This window comes from Fusarium pseudograminearum, chromosome 2 (assembly GCF_000303195.2).
Source record: "Fusarium pseudograminearum CS3096 chromosome 2, whole genome shotgun sequence".
Taxonomy (NCBI): domain Eukaryota; kingdom Fungi; phylum Ascomycota; class Sordariomycetes; order Hypocreales; family Nectriaceae; genus Fusarium; species Fusarium pseudograminearum.
This window is the reverse complement of record NC_031952.1, coordinates 265,097-286,344: the sequence shown is the minus strand read 5'-3', so window position 1 is coordinate 286,344 and position 21,248 is coordinate 265,097. Positions and strand designations below refer to the sequence as shown.

Genomic DNA, 21,248 nt, shown 5'->3' with positions numbered 1-21,248 from the left:
TCCACGTAACTGTGCGCTACCGTAACTATTTCCGTTAGAGTCGCTCTACTCCGCTACCTTGATTACGATCTTTCCACAGAAGTTGTTAGACTCAAGCAGGTCATATGCATCCTTAGCGTCCTTGAACGCGAAAGAACGTTCATTGATAGCTGGTGTCAGAGAAACATTTTTGTCTGCAATGAATTGCACCATGTCCCTAAACTCCGCCTTCGTTCCCAGGATAATACCCCTACGATTAAAATAATGGTTAGTGATCCCTATGAAAACTGGGAATAAACATCCAAGAACTTAACGTACTTCAGCTTAGCTCGTTTCGTCATGAGCTTTATCAGGTCTGAGTGCTTCCAACCGGCCTCAAATCCGCCGAGGGCACCGATAAGAGACACTGTGCCATCTCGCTCGCGCAGCATCTCAATGTCATCAATTACGCTCGGAATACCTGTATTGTTGAGGACGTAGTCAACACCTCGGCCGTTGGTGAGACGTTTGACTTCTGCTACTTGGTCATGAGTCGTCTTGTAGTTTATCCCTAGGATCCTAGGGCTGATCTTCCTGATAGTTTCAAGCTTCTCGTCTGACGATGACGTGATGATGGGCTGGACCCCAGCTCCAAGACATAGCATCAGCGCAATCATGCTAATGCCGCCAGTACCTGTATGAAATAAATATCTTAGCAAACGATGCTTTCCAGAACTGCTTCACTGACCTTGGAGTAAAACAACACCATCTTTAGGCATAGTCTTCATACAATCCAAAGCGGTCCAAGCTGTCAAGCCCGCACATGCTAGCGTTGCGCCCTGTTCTTATGTTAACAAATGTTAGACACATATCTACCTTTGGGACTCACCTCTTCCCATGATAGATTGTCAGGCAAAGGGAAAAGATCCTTCTCCTGACAGATCGCATATTCGCGAAGCATCCCTGGCTCCTGTACTCCGATATTCCAATGCCACCCATCGTTATCCGGGTAGTGGTCCCCAATAGGCGGAATTGGGACAACCCGGTCGCCAACAGAAAACTGGGAAACAGCATTGCCTGTAGCAACAACCTCTCCCGCAGCGTCGGAACAGGGTACACCGCCACTCTTAAGCGGGACAGGATACTCGCCGTTAAGCATGGTGAAATCGCGGCGATTCAATGAAACTGCGTGTATCTTAATCACAACATCATGTGAAGCCAGATCTTTGGGCAATTCCTCGTTGTTGTGGAGATTGATAGTGAGAGGATTCGCATGTGAGCCCATGGTGCCCTGGCTTCGCCGCCAGGCAGAATATCGTGAAGGATAAGACATGATTATTTCGGACAAGGTGTAATATGCGCGCTTAGTAAGAGATTGGATGCTGGGAGTAGATGAAGGAAAGCCTTGCGTGCTATAGAGAAGTAGAGTGCAGTGGGCAGGCGGCGATCTTTATATAAACACTCAGCAGTTGTTTGATCATTATTGGTGGTACTCAGCTTAACGCGCACATTGGTGTATCACGCTAGGCCTTGTTCAACCCTCCGCTGAAATCCCGCATGAGAACCCCTGCGATACCCAAGTGATACGCTCTGTTACTACGCATAATGATAACACTACAGTTGTTGATTTCCCGATAGGAAGCTAGTGGTGACACGGGGCAACAAGGGGTCGGACTAAAACCCCGCCTGCGGAGTTTCGTATTTGGTGTTTAGTATAACTGTCAAGACAAGATGCGGAGTTTCGTTTATGAGTATGCCTAGAAGAGGATAAGTCAGAAACAAAGGTAAACTTAATGTTTCTATAGCGGAGAACAATACCAGATACAGGCATTGTATACGCTTTTACTCTTGGTTCTCGGGAAGTCGGCTCTTTACCAGCCCGGAACTCATGCATGATCTGCAACGCCTAAGCTGGCAGTTATCTTCGGATAAGAAGTGACTAGTAAAACTTTCTGTGTCTAGGCTAGGGGGCAGCTTGGCTTGAGAATAATGTGATGGAATGATCGGCAATATGTATTTAGCCTGGCTGACTTGAGCATATCATACAGACCACCTCATGAGACCTCTAACGCTGCAATTTGGATGTGCGACACTGGGCAGCCCAGATGTTTAGCAAGCTCCCTCCTCAGTTGCGTAATTGACAAGATCTACCAATAACCGGATCTGATCGTCTACTCAGCGGGATACATAAAACAATTGTTCCCTGGACACGGGAATATATTTATCAGGCTAAACATTCACCCGCCTTTGCACCTATCCAACTCCTCTGCAAGTCCGTGTCATCTTCCCAAAGCTCTGGAGCACTGTCCTTGTCAAGACCCAGAGCCTCCGCCTTTTCTCCCCACACAACTCCGCATTCCACCACGTACTCATCCCAATGTACAAGTAGTTCTTCCAGTTTCCCAGGGTTGCTCTCCGCCAGGTTCTGAGTCTCGCCAGGGTCTTCAACGACGTTGAACAGCTCCCACCCCTCATCAGCTACCCCAGCACCACCTTGTTGCTTAGAGATATGAACTATTTTCCAGTTGCCCTTTCGTAAAGCACCCCTGGCAAATAGTTCCCAACCAACAGGTTCAGTAGAAGAGTGGATTGTCCACAACTCATTGTCTTCCACCTTTTCGGCTCGACCGAAGAACGGTACCCAGGACTTTCCTCGAATGGTATGTACTGATCTTCCACGGAAAGGGACGGTTTTTGCGGCCAAAGTAGTGATGCGCCTTCCCGCCTCTGCGGAGGGTGTCGTTGCAGAAGCAGGCGGGAGAGATACACCAGCTAGTTCGAGAAAGGTTGGCGCAAAGTCCATTACAGTTGAGAATGAACGATCAAAGGTTCCTGGTTTGAATGACGAATGGAATGTGTTTACCGGAGGCTTCACAATACATGGTACGAGAATACCTCCTTGCGATGGAAAGCATTTGAACAATCTCGACGGGGCAGTGGACGCCTGAGCCCACAATGGACCAAGCCTAATCACAAAATTAGCTTAAGAGTGGATTTATACATGGTGATATATACCAGGTGAAAGAGTTCCAAGAGCCGATGTTGTCGTAAGAGTTATCGTAGTACTGATGAATGGCCTTTGCGATTTTCTCTCCCATGACAGCTGTAAACAAACATTAGTTGCGAGAAACATCATCAAGTTAGGGTATGTGTGACTTACGAATCGCCTCCAAGCTGAATTGGTTAGCCTCTGTTAAATATCTTCGTCAGGACGGAAAAGACTTACGATGCTCCCTCAGCTCCGTTGTCACTCATAAAAACAATGAATGTGTTGTCATACTCGCCCGTTGACTTCAGGTAGTCCACCACCTTGCCGATGTTTACATCGATGGAGTCTACCATACCTGCATAAGCCTCCATCGCTCGACTCGATAGCTTCTTTTCTTCAGGTGAAAGGTCATCCCATTCACCAACACCCATTGTCTCTGTCTCTACTTGGTGAGGAACAACAGACTTGTCTATTATGCCCAAATCCACAAGCTTCTTCAATCGGCGTTCACGTAGTGCATAGGGTCCATCGTCATATATGCCCTTGTATCTGTATATATTGTCTCAGTGTTTGACGCAATTGGTAGAGATTGTTTTGCAGCTGCCTGATGGACCTACTTGTCGCGTTGTGCCTTCGAACATTGTAATGGCCAATGGGGTGCTGTATATGGCAGATATGCAAAGAAAGGCTTTTCTTTATCCTTCTCTGTTCGTCCCTCGAAATACTGAATGAGGTTATCAGTGTAGGCGTCGGTGGAGTAGAAACCGTTTGGGTCTTCCGTTTTGTTTGGAGTTCTGAATGAAGATATGTTAGCGTAATTTGAGATAGATATAAGTGTGAAGTCATACATATCAACTTTCTTGCCACTCTCGGCGTGAATTGGGCGGCCACCAACAGGAAACTTCTCGTGTACAGGTTCCCACCCGTAATGGTTACAACACCCGGGAAGCATCGCAAATGTCTTCTGGAAACCACGGTTCCACGGTCCCTGGGCATCACGCATACCCAAGTGCCACTATAACTGAGATAAGCGTCCGATTTACACATCGACTCACATGTATGAAACTCACCTTCCCAGACATAGCAGTGAAATAGTCGTTGTCCTCCAATATTTCGGGAATGGTAGCGACATTTTCAGTGAGGTAGCCTTCATAGCCAGCCTTTCCTCCAAATCGCTTAGCTCCTTTTTCGTGACCCTTGTATTCTATGAGAACACCTAAACCACCAAGGTGGGCATCAGTTCCGCTGAGGAGCATCGCTCTGGTAGGCGAACAAGCTGCAGCAGCATGGTGGTTCAGCATGCGAATGCCCTCCGAGGCAAGACGATCGATGTTGGGGGTTTGGATCTCGGCGCCGTAGCAGCCAACGTCGGAAAAGCCCTGCAAAGTGAGAACACAGGATTAGCTCTATTGAACAGATGTTATTGCAATCAGTGACGTACCAAGTCATCGGCGAGAATGAAGAGGAAATTAGGACGCTTTGGCGGTCCATCAGTAGAGTTGGCCATGGCGAATGGTTGTAGCGAGTCGTGTATTGTGTCTGCTATCACAGGTCTAATCTTATGAAGCACAATGATGAAAGAAGCAGAGGGAAAGAGACACAAAAACGCGCAACAACTCAGTTCGGATTTAGACCAACAGTCGCGGATCTCGGTGACTTGGTTAAGTTATTGGCTATTCTTCGTTCTTCCTGACAAGAGTCAGAAGTGAACCCGAGATATCTTATCCGGAGTAAAACTCGGCACCATTGCTTGGTTCCGGGGACGCGATGTGATTAGATCAGATGACGACTTATTAGAAACCTCTGTTGCAATTACCACCCTTGTCATTCGGAATCTCCTCACATTCGCTGAGATGCCCCACCTCCCCCGGAACCCCCTCCTCACTCTAACTACCTGTATCCTATATATCCAAGACTGGCCATGATCGACCCGGATTTAATGAGATTCGGCTGGACAAGAGTAGAAGGTTTCCCAGGCTAAAATGTCTTGACCTTGTCAGAGTGCCATCGATAAGACGTTTGTCAGGAGAGGGGGATAAACTACGGAAGCACGAGAGCATATATGAATGAATACATATTCCTCATTTCCGCGTTGCTACTGTTGACTGAGCTTTGTTTGGTCTTGTTCTTACTCGAAATTGATAATTGAAAAATCGCCTACGATAACATTTGAGCCATGGCGAGCCAACGCTCAGCATGGGGATCTATCTCCCCTCTGTTAATATTCTCTTGTTCCTGCCTTCTCGTTGGTGATATGCTCTTCGGCTTTGATACCGGTAGTTTTGGTGGTATTCTGGCAAACCCAGTAAGTAATCACTTCCCTGACCATAGCCATAGAGAAGTTGGCTGTAAGACTGACCATCTAGGGCTTCATCAACCAATTCGGGAGTTACCATGCCGAGACAGACAAGTATGCCTTCACGTCTTCTGATACTTCGATCATCTCATCCATTCCTTTTATTGGCAAGTTCCTCGGATGCTTGTTCGCAGGTCCCGCGATTGAAAAATTTGGCCATCGCATTGTTTTCATTCTTCTGTCAATCATCTCATTCATAGGCGTTATTCGTAAGTAACCTCATTGCTTGATCCATCCTTCTCAATTATCCACTTGCTTATCGTGTTGTAGTGGAAATTACAGCTGCAGACACTGGCTATGGGACTGGGCGTTTCGCGCAATTCCTGGTTGGACGTGTCGTTGTCTACATCTCTGTTGGACTGGTTGAAGTTGCTGTCACGTAAGTCACCATTCTGTATCAAATATTCTTCTTCACATCTATCTGTGACTCATTGAAATTACAGGACATACCAAGCGGAAGTAGTTCCGGCTGCTTTCCGAGGCCTCGTCGTCATCTCTCTTCAGCTCTTCCTCGCCGCGGGATCCCTCATGGCAAGTGGTCTCAACAAAGCATATTCGACCTCTACAGATGGTGTTGGTTGGAAAACAGTTACAGGAATTCAGCTTATATTCCCTGCTTGTATGTCATTAACGCTGAATCCTTCTTGCCTCGCAATCTTTAACCCACGTCTACAGTGCTTACAGCCTTTGTGTTCTTCATTCCTCACTCTCCTCGCTGGCTTCTATCAAAAGATCGCGAAGAGGAAGCAGTTGCTTGTTTACAGCGCCTACGAAGCAAAGCAGATCTAGATGAAGGTCGCTGCGATGAAGAGATCAGACTAATCAAGGAAACGTTGAGGGACCAGGTTCATAAAGGACCATGGCTTGACCTCTTCTCTGGGTCGAACTTGCGCCGTACAGCGCTTGTGTTTGCATTTTACTTCTTTCAGCAGGTTCGTCTTGGCGCCGTTGTATCAAATCACAAGACTGGCTGACAGAGTTATAGGCAACGGGTCAAGCGTTTTCATCGACTTACCAGACAGTGTTCTATAAACAAGAAGGATACAGCAGTTACCAGGCCTTCACCTATCCCATTGTTACTAGTGTTCTCGGCATGATCGCTGTTTGTCCAGCCATGTATATGGTGGATAGTCTGGGGTGAGTCACTAATTTGCTAAGTACTCAAGATATCCATGTGCTTATCAACGTGTCTACAGTCGTCGAAAGACTCTCATGATCAGCTATCCCCTGCAAGCCCTCTGGTTATTTCTGTTAGCAGGCCTCGGTGCAAAGCCTAACAAGACAGAAGCTGAAAAGAGCACCGTCGCAGCTTCTTTCATGTTGTTCTCGTTCTCTTATAATGTAAGTCCAACCATGTGTCCCATCGGTGAGATGCCAGTACAACTGACCGTCATCCTTTCTAGATGGGTAGTGCTTCTATCCCATATCTTCTTGGTAGCGAAATTCCGAATTCTGCTGTTCGAGAAAAGACACAGTCGCTTGGAGCAGCATGGAACGTCCTCTGGGCATTCGTCACCAACTACTCCATCCCTTACCTCATCGCAAATCTCCATTTCGGAGTTGGCTGGGTCTTTGGCGGCATCTCCGCGCTGGCACTGATCTTCACATTCGTCTTTCTTCCCGAAACAAAGGTAAGTCTTTCTTCACCAAGATGTCTGCACATTAGAGATCTAACGCATGTTTTTTCTGAACAGGGTCGTGCACTTGAAGAGATTGATGCTTTATTCGCGACAGCTTTTAACCCTTTCCGCCCTCAGAATATCGAGCCAAGTGATGCAGAGCGCCGCATTAGTGAATTGGAAGGAGGAAAGGACTTTGAGGACTCAATCTTGGCTCATGATAAGGATGGACACGATGATAAGCATGTGTCAACCCATGTGAAGCATTGAGTAGCTCTGAAGATATGACAGGGATTCCTATAAGAGACAAGTAGTAACCATTTAAAAGTATGGCTTCAAACATTTAACTTCAACAAAGCGAATTTAGTCATGATATCTTATGGATACTACCATAATCCTCACAGGTATCTGTATATATAGTGTCGTGCCGCCAGAAGCCATAATCTCTTACCCAAGCCGACAACACTGACTCGCGTCGACAACAAAGCCTAGTGCAACCCTTCTGAAGTAACAGCTTGAAGTCTAATACGCTTAGCTTCCGACCCCCACTCTTCCGCTTTACTCCGAGCGGTATGTTCTTCCTCCAGTAGGAACGTTGTCAAATTACACCAATCCAGTTCTGAGAGCTTGGTCTCATCCGTCTTGCTCCATAGCCAGTGCGCCCTTGCAAACACAACATGTATTTCCCTGCTAGTTGCTTGCTCCAGAAATGCACACATCTCATACAGACCTGCTAGTAGAAGCTGGCATTCGATGCTGTTGATCGATGACAACTGCGTCACTGCTGTCTCTAAACGGCCCAGCACCTCTATGTTGATGTTCCAGAGAGACTCCAGAAGATGATGCAACTCTGCCATAAGAAGCAGAAAGTCTTCTTCTCCAATGGCGATCATCTTCTCAATCACTCCGTCTAGGCCCCATATGTGCTACGCTTCCAAATTGTAAGGATGCAGACTTCCCAGAATGTGGCTCTCTTGGATCGATTGAAGGACTCCTTTGCGATACCTTCGACGACCCTTCTTGCTGTAAAGATCGAACTTGTGCTTCTTCTTCTTAAGCTCTGCACGATCCTTGAGTTGATCCTCATGGGTTATGTAATAGAGAAGTGTGTGGATTTTAATGGATTCCACCATGCCTTGGATGTAGATATTCCAAGACATCGCTGGTTCCATGCCGACTAGCAAGGCGCCAGTTTCTCTCCAGAGCAATGTTGCTAGGGTCTTTGTTCGACCTCTGTCATGGAGGACGTAATGCGCCACATGGCTGCAATGGATGAGGAACAAAATCGTACCCTCCCCGCATAGTTTGACGTCGGAATGGTTCAAATCTACTTGCACGGTTTCAAATGCCCTCCGGTAGTCAGAAATAAATGCTTCTCTGTCGAGATCGAAATCGCCCCAATGACGATAGTGATCTGCCCAAGCCTCGAGAACAAAAGGGTGATGGTGTTCCAGTCGACTCGACAGGGTCTGAACAGAGCAGAGTGAGCTTAAGCGAATTGCGTCTTGCATCTTATCGGGTGGCACATCAAGTAGCTGACGAAGGGCTTGATGCATGTGATAGTTATGACCCCCTGTCGCACTGGTGAATCTTTGTTCCAAAATTTCAACAAAAAGCCTCGTGAGTATAGAATTCTCTCCCTCGGGCTGGCCTAGCTGATATGAAAGTCCGTGGAGAGTTCGACAGATATCCCAGATGGTTGGGAGGTCTCCAGGGGTCGCCGTATCCTCGATGCCTTCCAGTAGCCTGTGAAGATGGCGTTTAAGGAGTCGTACCACAAGTGCAGTTATCTTCTCTTTTCCTTCCTCCTTGATGGCCTTCTTGGTGCCCTCAATCTTGAAGATGTCTTTTTTCTTTCTTGGCAAAAGAGAGATCTCCTGGCAAAGGATCAAGGCAAGGTAGCATCTGCCCCGACCGACCTGCTGCTGAATCATAGAACCGAAAGCATTATGTTCGGGTTTCGAATCGAAGAATCTATGAGTATATGACTCGCAGTACACTCGTGCTGAGGCGAGGCTTTCATGAAGACGCGATGATTCCGATTCGGAAGCTGGCTTGATTTGTATATATGAGGGGCAATCTAGGCCTCGAGGATAATCCTTTTTTGATCTAGTCTGCATGTATCCATATTCTGCGTTGCTAGAAGGGCTTGTCTGAGGAGCATTATCCTGAAGAGGTTGGCGAGTAACCTCATCACTGTTCTGACCCCCGGTCCTTTTCTGATTCTTCTTGCATTCTGGCCAAGCATTTCTGATTCTTTTATTGAATGCACTCTTGCTTGTTAGTAAATTAGCACCTGCCCGCTGGTATAGTCAAAGAGCTTGCTTACGTGGCTATGAAGTTGTGCGACTCTTTCAATATTTTCATCACTTGGTCCAAGGTACGTTTCTGGTCAATGAAATGGGCCTTGAACACTGGTCGGATGGCTTCCCATTCCTCTTTTGTATGGGCCGATTCGCCTGTATTTGAGCTCGACATATTGTTAGCTAGATTGCTGTTAAATCTGAGTTTCAGTGTTGTTGATGTGGTTGGGAAGGGTAGAGTTGCTTACATTTCTCAGATGTCATCAGGCTCGAGACAGGTAAATATTTTCCCCGCTTCCCATCCTTATCGATTAGACCTGTTGCAAGACAGGAAGTCTTTGAGGTCCAACTGTTACACAAGAGCGGAGGTCGTCATGCGGAATGCATACAACCGGCCAACCAATATAGCTGCAATGGGTGTATCATTTTAGAGAATGGTTGGTCCTCACTAGAGTGCCGGTGGGGCCAGTTACAATTTATTTGTCAGAACTGCATGAGCTTGCCATTTTTGATTGGCATTTCATCCAAGCCATCTTATATACATATTGAGTATCTTTGTTAGTGACTTCTATGATGAACCTACTCTCATGCGTAATATCCACTGTATCCATCAGGACAGAAAGCCAATCATGTGTGTTATCAGTCAGTATCTGACAGTAGCGAAGGCTCTCAATCAACAAGATAGAACACAGCCTGGTGGACTGCGCCAGATTTATCTATAAGTACTCGTCTCAACAACTACAAACCATCTCTTCTTTTCTCACTTCTTCACATACTCACTCACCTTGCTCGTACTTTCAACTCACTGCTCGACTGACGCTAAGGAGTATCAACTATCAGACTCACAATGCCTTCCACCTCTTCACACTCTTCTCGCTCTTCACGTCCTTCCCACTCCTCACGTCCTTCACGATCTTCCCACTCTTCCTCTCACAACAAACATCTAGTAATAGCTGCATCTTCCTCTTCCTCTTCCTCCAAGCACCAGTCCAAGTCTCCCAGTGAGCCTGGTAGCAAGTCTGTCGCTCGGCAGGCCGAACTAGACATCTACCAGTCACAGAACAACGACCTCTGGAAGAATGTCAAGCATACCCAGGGCAACACAAGCACCCTAATTCTCGCGGTCGTAGCACCGGATCAGAGAAAGCCCATGAAGAGACTCATCGACGACAAGGTGAAGCATAAAAAGATCCGTGAGTTCAGACCTATTATTTTTTCCCGCCAAGTCAACCTCTTCCTTCGTAAAACGCCACCTGTTAATAGGGTTTCCATCTTCAATTACACTTTTTTTAAGCATCATGACTCCAATGCCCTCACATATGACCTTTGCCCTACTATAAGGTTCAGAAGGGGTATAAAATGCATTATCTTACTTACTTTAATTTAGTTTCTTTCTTTTTCTTTTTATCTATATTAATATATTATAAAACTATATATAATAACTATAAAATAATAACTATAAATAATAATTACCTTTAAAGATAAATTATATATAGACTTTTAAATAAGCTATTAAAGGCTTTAATTATAAAAGGGCTAAACTTATCTTCTTTAAAAATATTAAAATATCTCTTAATAATATCTATTATTATTAATATAAAGACTTAAAGAAAAATAACTCTTTTTATAATATTAATAAGGCTCTTAAAGGTATAACTAATAGCTTATTTATTAAAATATACTATTTTAATTATATAGCTTTTTAAATATTTTTAATTACTTATTATAGTAATAAAAAGAAAAAAACTTAAAAGAAGATTATTATACTTAAAAATAATATTAAAGATAATATTAAGGATAATAGATCTAATAAGGAAAAAAAAGAATTATTATAAGTTATAATTAATTTATAGTAATAATTAGCTAATTAAGCTAAAGAGGAAGGAAATATTATAATATTATTAGCCTTAAAAGGGGGAAAATCAGTTAGAAAACTAGAGAGCTAGGCGCTATTATATAATAAAGGATACATATTAGTAAAACGCCACGTCTTTGAGCATTAACCGCGTCTCTGCTATCTCACAATTGATGATAGAACTAATATACTGTTAGAATCCTCAGTTGTGGTTACTACTCAAGATCAGTTGCAGCAGCAGCTTCGCTGTGTCATCGACAGTGGCGTCAAGAAGACCTACAAGTCTCTGCACTTGATTGTGAGCTCGACAGTCTCTCAGTTGACCTATCACATTGAGAACTTCGTGGACCAAGTTTTTGTCAAATCATGTGGGTCAGCTGGACGGCAAGATGCCCTCTACATTAGCGCGTCTTCCACCTACTGCGGCTGGCAGACGTATGCGTGGTCTCATCGCCCTCGGGAAGCACGGTTCCAGAAGCAGCTCACACACCATGAGGGTTGCTTGTTTGACGTGAGGGATGTTAGCCCCCAGGAACTATCCTATTTCAGTTAACCCAGAGAGCAACCAAACCTTTCCGTCGAGGCCAGGAGGGACGTCATGGCTCAAATGGAGTCCCTCAAGGACGATGTTGTTACTGAAAACGGTGAGGAGAGCGTCCAATCACCTGCTGATCATGTCAACTCATGGTTCCAACAGTGGAAGAGGCTTCTAGCCACTGTCATCGAAGCTGGTGCAAACGCGAGCGGCGCAGGGATAATTAGTGGCATGTGGATGGGCAGTGAGGGGATCATCATCAAGGGACCATTTGGCCTTTACATCGCTGCAGGGTATGCATGCTACGATATTGAGGGTTCTACGGGTGTTGCATGTGGCCTGAGTGTCGGGACGTCTATGGTCGCCTACGATCAGGTGTTCTTGATTTCTTGGGATCGGATCTGGGAGCTTTTTACGAACTTGTTGCAGAAGCTCTGGGGTTGGGCTAAGGAAGGTTTTACTTGGATCAAAGACAAGATCACCGAGTTGGCACGTTGGCTTGGTTCTTTTTTTGTTTAGCTTTTGAGAGGAGGGTCTACTGCTGGTTCAAGTTTCATTCTTGCCGTTGGGCTTATTACTGTCATTATCGGAACATTGGATTTTCTGGACGACACAGGGATATATCACAGGTCTCTCATCAAGATTGAAAGAGGTAGTTATGAGACGATTTTCCAATAAAATGTTATTATCATGCTGCCATTTGCAACTATGTGAAAGATCTTGTGCTGATCAAGGTGATGGATTAGCCTTGTTATCTCTTAATACCACAGACCCGCATTGGGCTCCACACCCTTTGCCTCGCAGTGATCGTAATACAACTGCGAGAAACTAAAAATGTCCATCGTCTCCTTCAAACTATCGTCATCGTGGAAGAACTCAAGACTACCCGAGATTGTAAAGACCACTTCTGACCCAGCGCCCATGAATAGTGTATGGATTGTGCCAGGGTTCTCAACGACATAGTCACCAGGTCCCGCTGTCCAGTCGTATCTACAAGCCAGTTAGTTAAAGTATGCTTCGAAGATGACATGTGGATCTTACTCTTTGTACCCCCAGTTACCCGCAAGTGTAACAGCCGTCACAGTACCTCGATGTCTATGCTTTCCAAGCCATGCATCAACTGGGGTACGCAAAGCGATCACGAAGCTGCCTGACCGAGTCTCAAATCGTAGAGGCTTGACCTCCAATGTAGTCACCCAAGGATACCACAGAGTATCTTTGTTGTAGCTGATGTATACATCAGGGGAGCTGTGTTTGTCTGTGAATACAAGTGCCTTGCGGTCCTTGTCTGTAAGAACCGATTCTTCTTTAGAGTGTTTCAAGAGGTCAGAGCTCTTGGAGCCGGAGGCGTTGTCTTCTTGGGTTTGAGATGGTGCCATTGTGTTGGAAATCAATAGAAGAATCTTGGACAAGAGGGGATTGTTGGAAGATGTTCTTTCATTATCTGACCCCCCGCGGCTTGTAACCTTTATAGTACTACAGTGCATGCTTAGTCAAGTGAGACATCCCGCACTTCCTTTGTTGAATCAGGCTCGGCAGTTACAATTGGAGGAATTGTGACCCTGAATTCGTGTTGGTGCATGACTCGTCCGGTTTGGTTTGCGGGGGATCGGCGGCCACAAGGCTTGCAAGTGCAACCTTCCGCATTGAAGTTGTTGCTATTTGCCACGACAGCTTCAAAGGTTCACTGTAGAGGATGTTCGTAGAATCTTGGAAGAGATACAACTGACTTTACATACATAAACTTCAAGCGGTATTAACCACTGAACTGTAAAACGTTAACACTTGTATCCCCTGACGACTGCATTCAGCACGGAACTCTACATGTAGTTAGCATATTGCGAGGGAGGTTAGCGTGAGATTTTGTTCCTTAACAATCCAATGGTTGGCGCTAGATTACGCCATGACCGAGACTTACCCCGGACACTGTCGATCAAGGGACTGAGCTCAAATCACATTTAACACGGTGAAAGATTTCAGCCCAACGCTGCGTATCATGAACGCGTATCGTGAGGCAATTACGGAAACTTCGTATAAAGACTCGCTGGTTATAGTATTGACCCATTACCATATAACAACCATTTGTCTACCACAATCGATAGTAGGAGCAGAAGAAATATGTGATATTTCGTAAATAATTTATATACGTGAAGTCATTAACAACTATCCGTAGACTAGCTACCATCCAATAACTCTTGTAGACTGGCTACTATAAAACAACTCTGGCAGTGTAGCTACTGCTATTGCACTAACCAGTGTACTTGAGAGAGTACATGCCACGCTCAATAGAGCTGACGACAATGTGACCACTCTGGAAGTAAGGGTAGACAGACCAAGCACCGTAGAACTGAGCCTCACCACCGACCTCGTCATCCTCGGGGTGGACATCGAAGAAACCAATCTCCTTGAAGCCAGCGCCAGTATCGTCCTGGTTAATAGAGCTGACGTTAACCATGCGCAGACCGGATCCGTAGTTGGCCTGGTATGAGACACCACCGACAATGTACTGGTTGTGATCGATTGAGCGAACAGGGCTCTTGTAGACACCGCGGAAAACAGGGAACTCAAGGTCCTGGATATCGACAATGTATGTGGTGGTGTGCTGGTCAGCAGCAGGACCAGTCTTTTCTTGCTCATCGAGCTCGTCGTCCAGAAGGAGGTACTTGTGGTCCTCAGTGACCCAGCCCTGGTGGGTGTATGTAGCACCGTTGTATGTGGTGCGAGACAGCTGGCGGGGCATGGTTCGGCGAGAGATGTCAACAATGGTAAGAGCATCCTCGTTGTAGTTGAAGCAAATCTCGCGACCCTGGAATGCCTTCTGGGGTCCGCGGTAGATGACACATTGAGCGTCGTGGACATAGCCATCGGAAGCGACACAGCCAGCATCCTGGGGTCGCTTGGGGTTGGAGACATCGATCATCCAGAGACCGGCACGGCACTTGAGATCGTAGGCTGTACCAACAGCAGCAATGAGAGCTGTCTGCTCATTGGCGACAATGTTGTGGCTGTTGCCGAAACCGCTGAAGTGAGCGGCCAAGTCACTCCTGATGCTGAAGGTAGGAGGGTTCTTGGGGTCAGTGTTGAGAAGCTTGGTCAGGTCAAAGATCTGAAGACCGTGACCAGCGGCTTCAGAGCCGATGTAGGCGTAGTTGCCAATTACCTTGATGTCGCGCCATGAAGAAGCGACAGTCTGGGTAGGGAGGCGACCAACGTAGGTCAGGCTACCATCCTTCTTGACTTCGACAAAGGCAGTGCCGTCTGACTGTCCAACGAGAGCAAACTCGCGACCACTTGAGTGTGTCCAACCTGAAATATGTTAGTCAATGTTGCACAAATATGGAATAACTTGAAACATACCCCAGATGTCGTTACCGACACGGGTGCGGCTACCCATATCCTGGTGACGCAAGAAACCCATAAGGTCGATGTTGTTGCAAGAGTACTCTCCTGCCTTGCCACCGGAGCAAGGTGTCGAAGAGCCGAGCACCTTGTAGCGGTCCTTGTCGAAGACACCGGCAGCGGCCTCGCTCTCGTGGAGGGCCATCTTGCGCTGGCGAAGCTCCGCCATTCCAACAGCGTTGGGCGCACTGGAAGCACGAAGGTAGTCCTCATTGAACTTGGCTGTGTTGATCCTTTGCGTCTGAGCGACGGAGGAGCCAGCCAAGGCGGCGAGGAGGAGGGAGGTAAGACCGGCCTTCATGTTGACAGATTGGGCGTGCTGGGAGTTTGAAAAGAGAGAATGGATGAGGATCTAAAGGATGAAGGTTACATAGATCGCGGGAAACATCTGAACTCTTTATAGTCCCAACAGGGGTTTGGAGAACGACGGCAATCCTTCCCCAGAATGGAAGCTCGACCTTTTGTTCTTGGTAGTTGGTTCTTTTGTGCTTGGCTACTTACTCACAGTGAAGGATACGATAAGGTGCAATAGTACCTAGACCAAGTCAAGTCAATATTATGGGGTATTGATATCTACCCCTGGTGTTGAGTGGCGAGTTGAAGAAAGGGATGGCGCCGTCGACCAACAGGAAGTCTCGGAAGGCAGATGACATCGTACATCGTATCTTATTAGAGTTAGCAAACGTGGCATGGGTTCCCCAGAACAATTGCAACCTTTGCTATGACGCTAAGCAACAAGATCCAGGCACAGAGATAGTGATTTAAGTTGGGCGATACGGACAAGGAGTAAGACCACCAGTCAGACTCGATATAGGTCCTCGGGAAGTAAAAGCCAAGAGTGTGCCAAGCTAAGGTGTCGATCATCTACCGGTTTAAATCAAGCTTATAAGCATATCCATAGCGCATCCGATCACACGACCCCACTGCGATTTTAGTGACATTCCTATTTGAGATAAAGGCCCGCTTATTGCTCCGGGACCTGCTATCTCAAGACAAAAGTGCGTCCTGGGCATCCTGGGTTAGTTAGTTGTCTGGGCATAATTTACCGGTTTTTGAGGAACCCGATCTTGAAGTCCATACATGCAGCTCATGTCGATTGATATCCTAGGTTATGGGATGTCCTCGTGGCTCTCTTGTTCTTGGCTGCAAAGAGAGTTGTTGACTGGTTGTACCTTGCAGATAGTGAGACAAGTTGATTTCAGTAGTCGCTTAAGTAAAATGAGTTCAAGACAAGATAATGACAAGTAGCATTTAAGAAACCTCAAAGTCATCCAAACCTTATTTTGTATTATTTAATTAATAATGGTAACTCGCTTGTTTATCTGCCGCTGCGAGCCAAAGTCAACTGCCGATCCGGCGAACCATCTATTTTAAAAGCACTTCATGATCTTGGACAGACCATTATTTTGAACGCTAATCCAGGGCAAAGAACAGAGGCGCGACAGACTCCAGAGGCCGAAATTGTTGTTGCGCACGACACATGAAGAAGTCGGGGCCGATGTTACGCTCTCAGACTTGGGCACAGATATGATTGTCGCCAACGAGACTCCAAACGGCTAGAACCCTTTCATTGCTACCAAATTGGAGCAGAAAGATTTGAAGTTAATTGACTAGGGCTTTTGGATATGCGCCCGTTGCATTATAGGCAAGTCATTTCGTGGAGACGAACAAAAGAGCCTCTGCATGAAATGTTTCCTCCAATCTCATCTACACCGCCACACATTCGGACAGGGGTCTAGGTCTCAGCGACGCTAGACAAAAGGACAACGCGACTGATGCAGTATAGGGTATATCGTCATGGTTATTCTCTATTAAAATGTTGTGGACCTCCAAAGCACCATCATCATTATCTAATGTCATCCCAATCAAGGCCCGCGAAGCATCTACGACTAGGGTATAAGCGCCCATCACGATGGCTCAGTTTCGAAATTTCTATGTCGTCATGAAAGTGACACCTGATTCTTAACAAAAGTCGAATTAGGTCAGACATGTTATCATCAACACGTTCGATTTTTGAAGCAATGCAATTAGTACAACACTGAATTATACTTCCTCTTATATACTTAAACATTGATAAAGTAACACATCTTAACCGACAACGAACTGAAGTTAGATCTGCTTGTGTCTTCTGAGCAGGATATGTAGAGCGATATACGAGACAGCTCCAGTAAAGCATAATCCACTGATAACGCCGAATCCCTTCAGGTACTTGGGCTTGTCTGCCACTGGGAAAAGATAGGCTCCATAAATCTGCGCCAGATTACCCATGGCGTTGACAAAAGCTAGTGAGATGGCTCGAGTCTCATTTGGCATGGCGCTAAAGGTAGTCGAGGCGTACGACAGAGATAGACCATTGGAAGCCCAGAGTGCAGATGCCATTATGACGAGTAAAGCGTAGCGCGCCTTGAAGTCGTAGACCACACAGATAATGATGGCACAGAGCATGGCGATGGACATCCAGCCGCATAGGATGGCGCCGCGGAGGTGGCTCTTTTTGTCAGCCAAGTAACCGGTGATGGCAGTGACGACAAAGGCGACACCGAAGATCGGAATGGTCATATACTGGGCGTCTGTAGCTCCGTATCCCAACCCGTTGACGAGGGTGGGATAGAAGTAGGAGAGAGTGGAAGATCCGACAATGGCCTGTGAAGATAATTAGTCTTGATCCATATCACAGTAACTCGAATCGCAACATACCATGTAACCAACAACAAATAGCCAAGTACGCCAGTTAACCATGCTGAGCTTGAAAGCTGCCCAGTGGCCCAACTTGGGTTCACCCTCTGTCTGAACATGTTGATCGCTCTGAAGTCTTCGAATGGCAAGCTTAATCTCCTCTTCACTGAACTTGAACCGGGACGTATTGGCGGGAAAATCTGGAAGCACAAAGTAGGCAATCATAGCCACTCCCATAGTGGCAGCGCCCTCAACAACGAATAACCATCTCCAACCAGCCTTTCCGTGCGCGTTATGAAGACCGCTGGTAATAGACCCAGCAAGAAGACCTCCAAAAGCTCCAGAGAGAATGGCAGCAGAGATGTACACGGCGAACCGCTTACTCTGCTCCTCGTGCTTGTACCAAGACGAAAGAAGGAGAAGTACACCAGGAGCAAATCCCGACTCGAGAATTCCCATGAGAACTCGAAGGCCGATCAGGGACTCGTAGTTGGGAGCAAATGCCATGCCAATTGTAACACCACCCCAGATAAACATGATGGCAGGAAGATATTGGCTCGGTCGGCTTCGTGTGAGGATCATGTTGGAAGGCACTTCGAAGAGAACGTATCCGACGAAGAAGACAACTAGGACGACGGAGTACTTGTTGGAATCGAGGTTGAGATCTTTGTCCATGCCGGCAATTTTCGCGTTACCGATGCTGTTAAACATGGTCAGCTTTGAGAGAAAGCAGATGAGGTCAAGGGGCAAACTCACTTGGTTCTGTCCATGTAGGATAAGAGGTACATCAACCACATCATAGGCAGGATGTAGAGATCAATCTTGCGAACGAGCTTTTTCTCTGCCTCAGTACCGGGCACATAGTCGTCAATCGTAGACGATACATCCTTTGGGCTGACGACATTGTCGTCGTGTTCAAAGGATTGCTTAGTCTCCATCTTCTCCATTATGAGGGAACTCGTAAGAAGAGGTTGGGATAGTGACAAGAGAGGACAAGCCTGTGAAGAACAAGCGATAAGTGATGAGATTTGTGTGCTGATATGCGGAATACTTAAATAGTACAATGCAGCTATCCTCCTCACATCCATTGCAACACTGTTGTTGAGCAATACTTGGAAATAGCAGTTCGCAGCTGCCCAGAACAAAATTTCCAGCCTAGACCATTCTTGTTCCGTCAACCCCAGATTCCCCTCACGGAACTAACACGCGATGTTCCTTGAGCTGAGGGCTGGGGAAGTGGGCACGGGGACACATTGAGCGATTCAGGCGTCGTGGGGCGAGCTAACTTGCGCCGTCAGGCTAGAGGGTGCCGCGTCTCGAGGCATCAGTCGAGGCGAGGTACGTAGAATGTCACCATCCGGGATACCAACACGGCACATTAACACAGCGGTGGAGGCAATTGTATTGTGGGCTCTGTTTTAAGATAGATCGATATTTAAAAATTCCATTGTCGACCTTGTATGTCCCTTCACTTGAGTAATATACATTAAACACAGGTCGCTTTTTTACCATTTCTCCCATCTTTCAACTCATTCTCTACCACGTCTCTGCCCGAATTAAACATCAGTTAATCACAATGACGAACGCCTCGACCTCAAATGGTACCAACGGTACCTCCAATGGCAACTCCAATGGCACTGCCAATGGACACAGCACTTTGAGCACTTTGCCCGGTCCCAACCACGACTACAAAGTATCGCTTCAGGACAAAGTAATTGCCAGTACGTTACACGAAATAACCATCTCGTCAAGATAAAAGCTAACAAACAAAGTCACTGGCGCTAATCAAGGCATCGGTCTCGGCATCGCTGAAGTCTGTCTCGTAAACGACGCCGCCTTTGTGTACAGCCTTGATATCTCAGAGCCAGCAGAGCATTTCCAAGCTCTTCTCAAACGTTTCCCTGGAAGATTGGGGTTTCAGAAGTGTGACGTGACAGCTGAAGAGAGCGTCGCTACTGCTATTGATGCTATAATTGCCGAGAAGGGCCGCTTTGATGGAATGGTTGCCAACGCTGGTGCTACGAAACATCAACCTGCGCTGGACTTTACAGCTGAACAAGTTGAGAAGCTATTCCGACTTAACGTGTTTGGCGCGTGGAATTGTGCGACTGCTGCCGCTAGAGCTTTCATCAAGCTCGGTTGCAAGGGAAGCATTGTCTTTACAGCTAGTATGACATCTTATCGACCAAACAGAGTGAGTTCCTCCAACGCTGCTACCTCTTCTGGACATCCGCTAATGGAAAACAGGCCGCTCCTTCAGCTCCTTATGGCGCCACAAAGGGTGCTGTGCGCAACATGACACATACACTAGCCATGGAATGGCAACAATATGGCATCAGAGTCAACAGCATTTCACCTGGTTTTGTCAAGACTGCTTTGACATATTATGTTGAGACATCTCCTGACTGGGACACAAAGATGAAGTACTACGGTGGTATGCCTCGACTGGCCCTACCGCAGGAGCTTGGTGGTGCTTATGTGTACTTGTTGAGTGAGACGGCGACTTACACGACTGGTATTGATATCCCTATTGCTGGAATTGTGGGGGCTTGGTAATAGCAGTAGAAGGATGTGAATTTACGCAAAATAAACTATCATTGTGCAATACCATATTATAAGTCGGTCATTGTTTAAAAACAAATGCCTTCGCGCTATGTCAGATTCTCTCCATTAATGAAGTCTCAAAGAAGAAGGAAACGATGTTACGTTTGAACTATGGTTGTAGTTAACTTGGAATAACCATTAAAATCCTCCAAGATGCATATCTTCCTTTATCAAACATATTAAAATCACAAGACTGGAAGGGAAACACTTAAAGTTGACGTTGAGCACCTGGATGTATTAAAGATAAAATCAGTCTCACTTACCATGCCTAAGTTTGTGAAAATCCCTAGCTGAAGGGTTGCAGGATAACGTATAGATGCCAATCTACTTCAAATACTACATATCATGAGAAAGTACACAAGTGAAGGTCATAGTATGTTATTATCCAAGTCTACATAGCGCTATGTAGCTACTGGTGTCATCAATGTTTGTTGCATATCATAATCCTCAATAATCTTGACCTTAGCAGCAGACGAAGAGTTCTACGCAACAGTTAACAAATATTCACTTGGACAAACTGAACAGGGCATACTCACAGGGTCAAATGTATACCCAAGCCATTCCTTCACCAGCCTCTTCGCAAGCTCAATCCCCACAACACGCTGTCCCAAGCACAAAACCTGAGCATTATTACTCAAAACAGAACGCTCAACAGAAAAGCTATCATGCGCTGTAACAGCTCTGATGCCGCGGACTTTGTTGGCTGCAATGGCAACACCGAGACCAGTTCCGCAGATTAACAGCGCTCGATCTGCTTCTCCCCTTGCGACCTTCTCAGCTGCCGCAATGGCAAAAGTCGAATAGGCGGTTTTGTCTGCTTCTGTTGAAGGGCCGGCGTCGATGACAGATTCAACGCGTGGGTCGTTGAGAAGCGCTTGGGCGATTATGGACTTGTAGGGGAAGCCTGCGTCGTCTCCGCCGATGACAATACGAAGTCTAGGCATTTTGGTCAAG

At 46.3% G+C, this 21,248-nt stretch overlaps 10 protein-coding genes across 10 annotated transcripts, besides 4 other annotated features; 3 read left to right on the top strand and 7 right to left on the bottom strand.

Annotated features, from left to right (window-relative positions):
• Positions 1-45: 45 nt before the first annotated feature.
• On the bottom strand, positions 46-1,291 carry FPSE_02317 (uncharacterized protein; the record flags this gene model as incomplete). Its single annotated transcript, XM_009255436.1, has 4 exons — positions 46-229; positions 298-652; positions 707-797; positions 848-1,291. 4 exons carry the CDS (start codon positions 1,289-1,291, stop codon positions 46-48), a joined length of 1,074 nt encoding a protein of 357 aa, XP_009253711.1.
• Positions 1,292-2,182: 891 nt separating this feature from the next.
• FPSE_02318 (uncharacterized protein) lies at positions 2,183-4,454 on the bottom strand (the record flags this gene model as incomplete). The annotated part of the gene is made up of 8 exons (XM_009255437.1): positions 2,183-2,924; positions 2,974-3,061; positions 3,119-3,132; positions 3,185-3,496; positions 3,565-3,741; positions 3,796-3,962; positions 4,018-4,326; positions 4,389-4,454. The coding sequence occupies 8 exons, from the start codon at positions 4,452-4,454 to the stop codon at positions 2,183-2,185; spliced, it is 1,875 nt and encodes a 624-aa protein (XP_009253712.1).
• Positions 4,455-5,123: 669 nt separating this feature from the next.
• FPSE_02319 (uncharacterized protein) lies at positions 5,124-7,192 on the top strand (the record flags this gene model as incomplete). The annotated part of the gene is made up of 9 exons (XM_009255438.1): positions 5,124-5,252; positions 5,314-5,512; positions 5,574-5,682; positions 5,747-5,922; positions 5,979-6,235; positions 6,289-6,440; positions 6,500-6,644; positions 6,707-6,934; positions 6,998-7,192. The coding sequence occupies 9 exons, from the start codon at positions 5,124-5,126 to the stop codon at positions 7,190-7,192; spliced, it is 1,590 nt and encodes a 529-aa protein (XP_009253713.1).
• A 656-nt stretch (positions 7,193-7,848) lies between these two features.
• FPSE_02320 (uncharacterized protein) lies at positions 7,849-9,400 on the bottom strand (the record flags this gene model as incomplete). The annotated part of the gene is made up of 2 exons (XM_009255439.1): positions 7,849-9,199; positions 9,252-9,400. 2 exons carry the CDS (start codon positions 9,398-9,400, stop codon positions 7,849-7,851), a joined length of 1,500 nt encoding a protein of 499 aa, XP_009253714.1.
• A 672-nt stretch (positions 9,401-10,072) lies between these two features.
• On the top strand, positions 10,073-12,134 carry FPSE_02321 (uncharacterized protein; the record flags this gene model as incomplete). Its single annotated transcript, XM_009255440.1, has 3 exons — positions 10,073-10,418; positions 11,278-11,515; positions 11,639-12,134. 3 exons carry the CDS (start codon positions 10,073-10,075, stop codon positions 12,132-12,134), a joined length of 1,080 nt encoding a protein of 359 aa, XP_009253715.1.
• Positions 10,603-10,720: a repeat region.
• Positions 10,776-10,864: a repeat region.
• Positions 10,890-11,020: a repeat region.
• Positions 11,041-11,096: a repeat region.
• A 239-nt stretch (positions 12,135-12,373) lies between the features above and the next one.
• FPSE_02322 (uncharacterized protein) lies at positions 12,374-12,994 on the bottom strand (the record flags this gene model as incomplete). The annotated part of the gene is made up of 2 exons (XM_009255441.1): positions 12,374-12,605; positions 12,657-12,994. The coding sequence occupies 2 exons, from the start codon at positions 12,992-12,994 to the stop codon at positions 12,374-12,376; spliced, it is 570 nt and encodes a 189-aa protein (XP_009253716.1).
• An 869-nt stretch (positions 12,995-13,863) lies between these two features.
• Positions 13,864-15,315, bottom strand: FPSE_02323 (uncharacterized protein; the record flags this gene model as incomplete). Its single annotated transcript, XM_009255442.1, has 2 exons — positions 13,864-14,921; positions 14,973-15,315. 2 exons carry the CDS (start codon positions 15,313-15,315, stop codon positions 13,864-13,866), a joined length of 1,401 nt encoding a protein of 466 aa, XP_009253717.1.
• Positions 15,316-17,123: 1,808 nt separating this feature from the next.
• Positions 17,124-18,637, bottom strand: FPSE_02324 (uncharacterized protein; the record flags this gene model as incomplete). Its single annotated transcript, XM_009255443.1, has 3 exons — positions 17,124-17,657; positions 17,712-18,390; positions 18,447-18,637. The coding sequence occupies 3 exons, from the start codon at positions 18,635-18,637 to the stop codon at positions 17,124-17,126; spliced, it is 1,404 nt and encodes a 467-aa protein (XP_009253718.1).
• A 629-nt stretch (positions 18,638-19,266) lies between these two features.
• On the top strand, positions 19,267-20,246 carry FPSE_02325 (uncharacterized protein; the record flags this gene model as incomplete). Its single annotated transcript, XM_009255444.1, has 3 exons — positions 19,267-19,411; positions 19,463-19,884; positions 19,938-20,246. 3 exons carry the CDS (start codon positions 19,267-19,269, stop codon positions 20,244-20,246), a joined length of 876 nt encoding a protein of 291 aa, XP_009253719.1.
• A 449-nt stretch (positions 20,247-20,695) lies between these two features.
• FPSE_02326 (uncharacterized protein) lies at positions 20,696-21,238 on the bottom strand (the record flags this gene model as incomplete). The annotated part of the gene is made up of 2 exons (XM_009255445.1): positions 20,696-20,776; positions 20,831-21,238. 2 exons carry the CDS (start codon positions 21,236-21,238, stop codon positions 20,696-20,698), a joined length of 489 nt encoding a protein of 162 aa, XP_009253720.1.
• Positions 21,239-21,248: the final 10 nt, after the last annotated feature.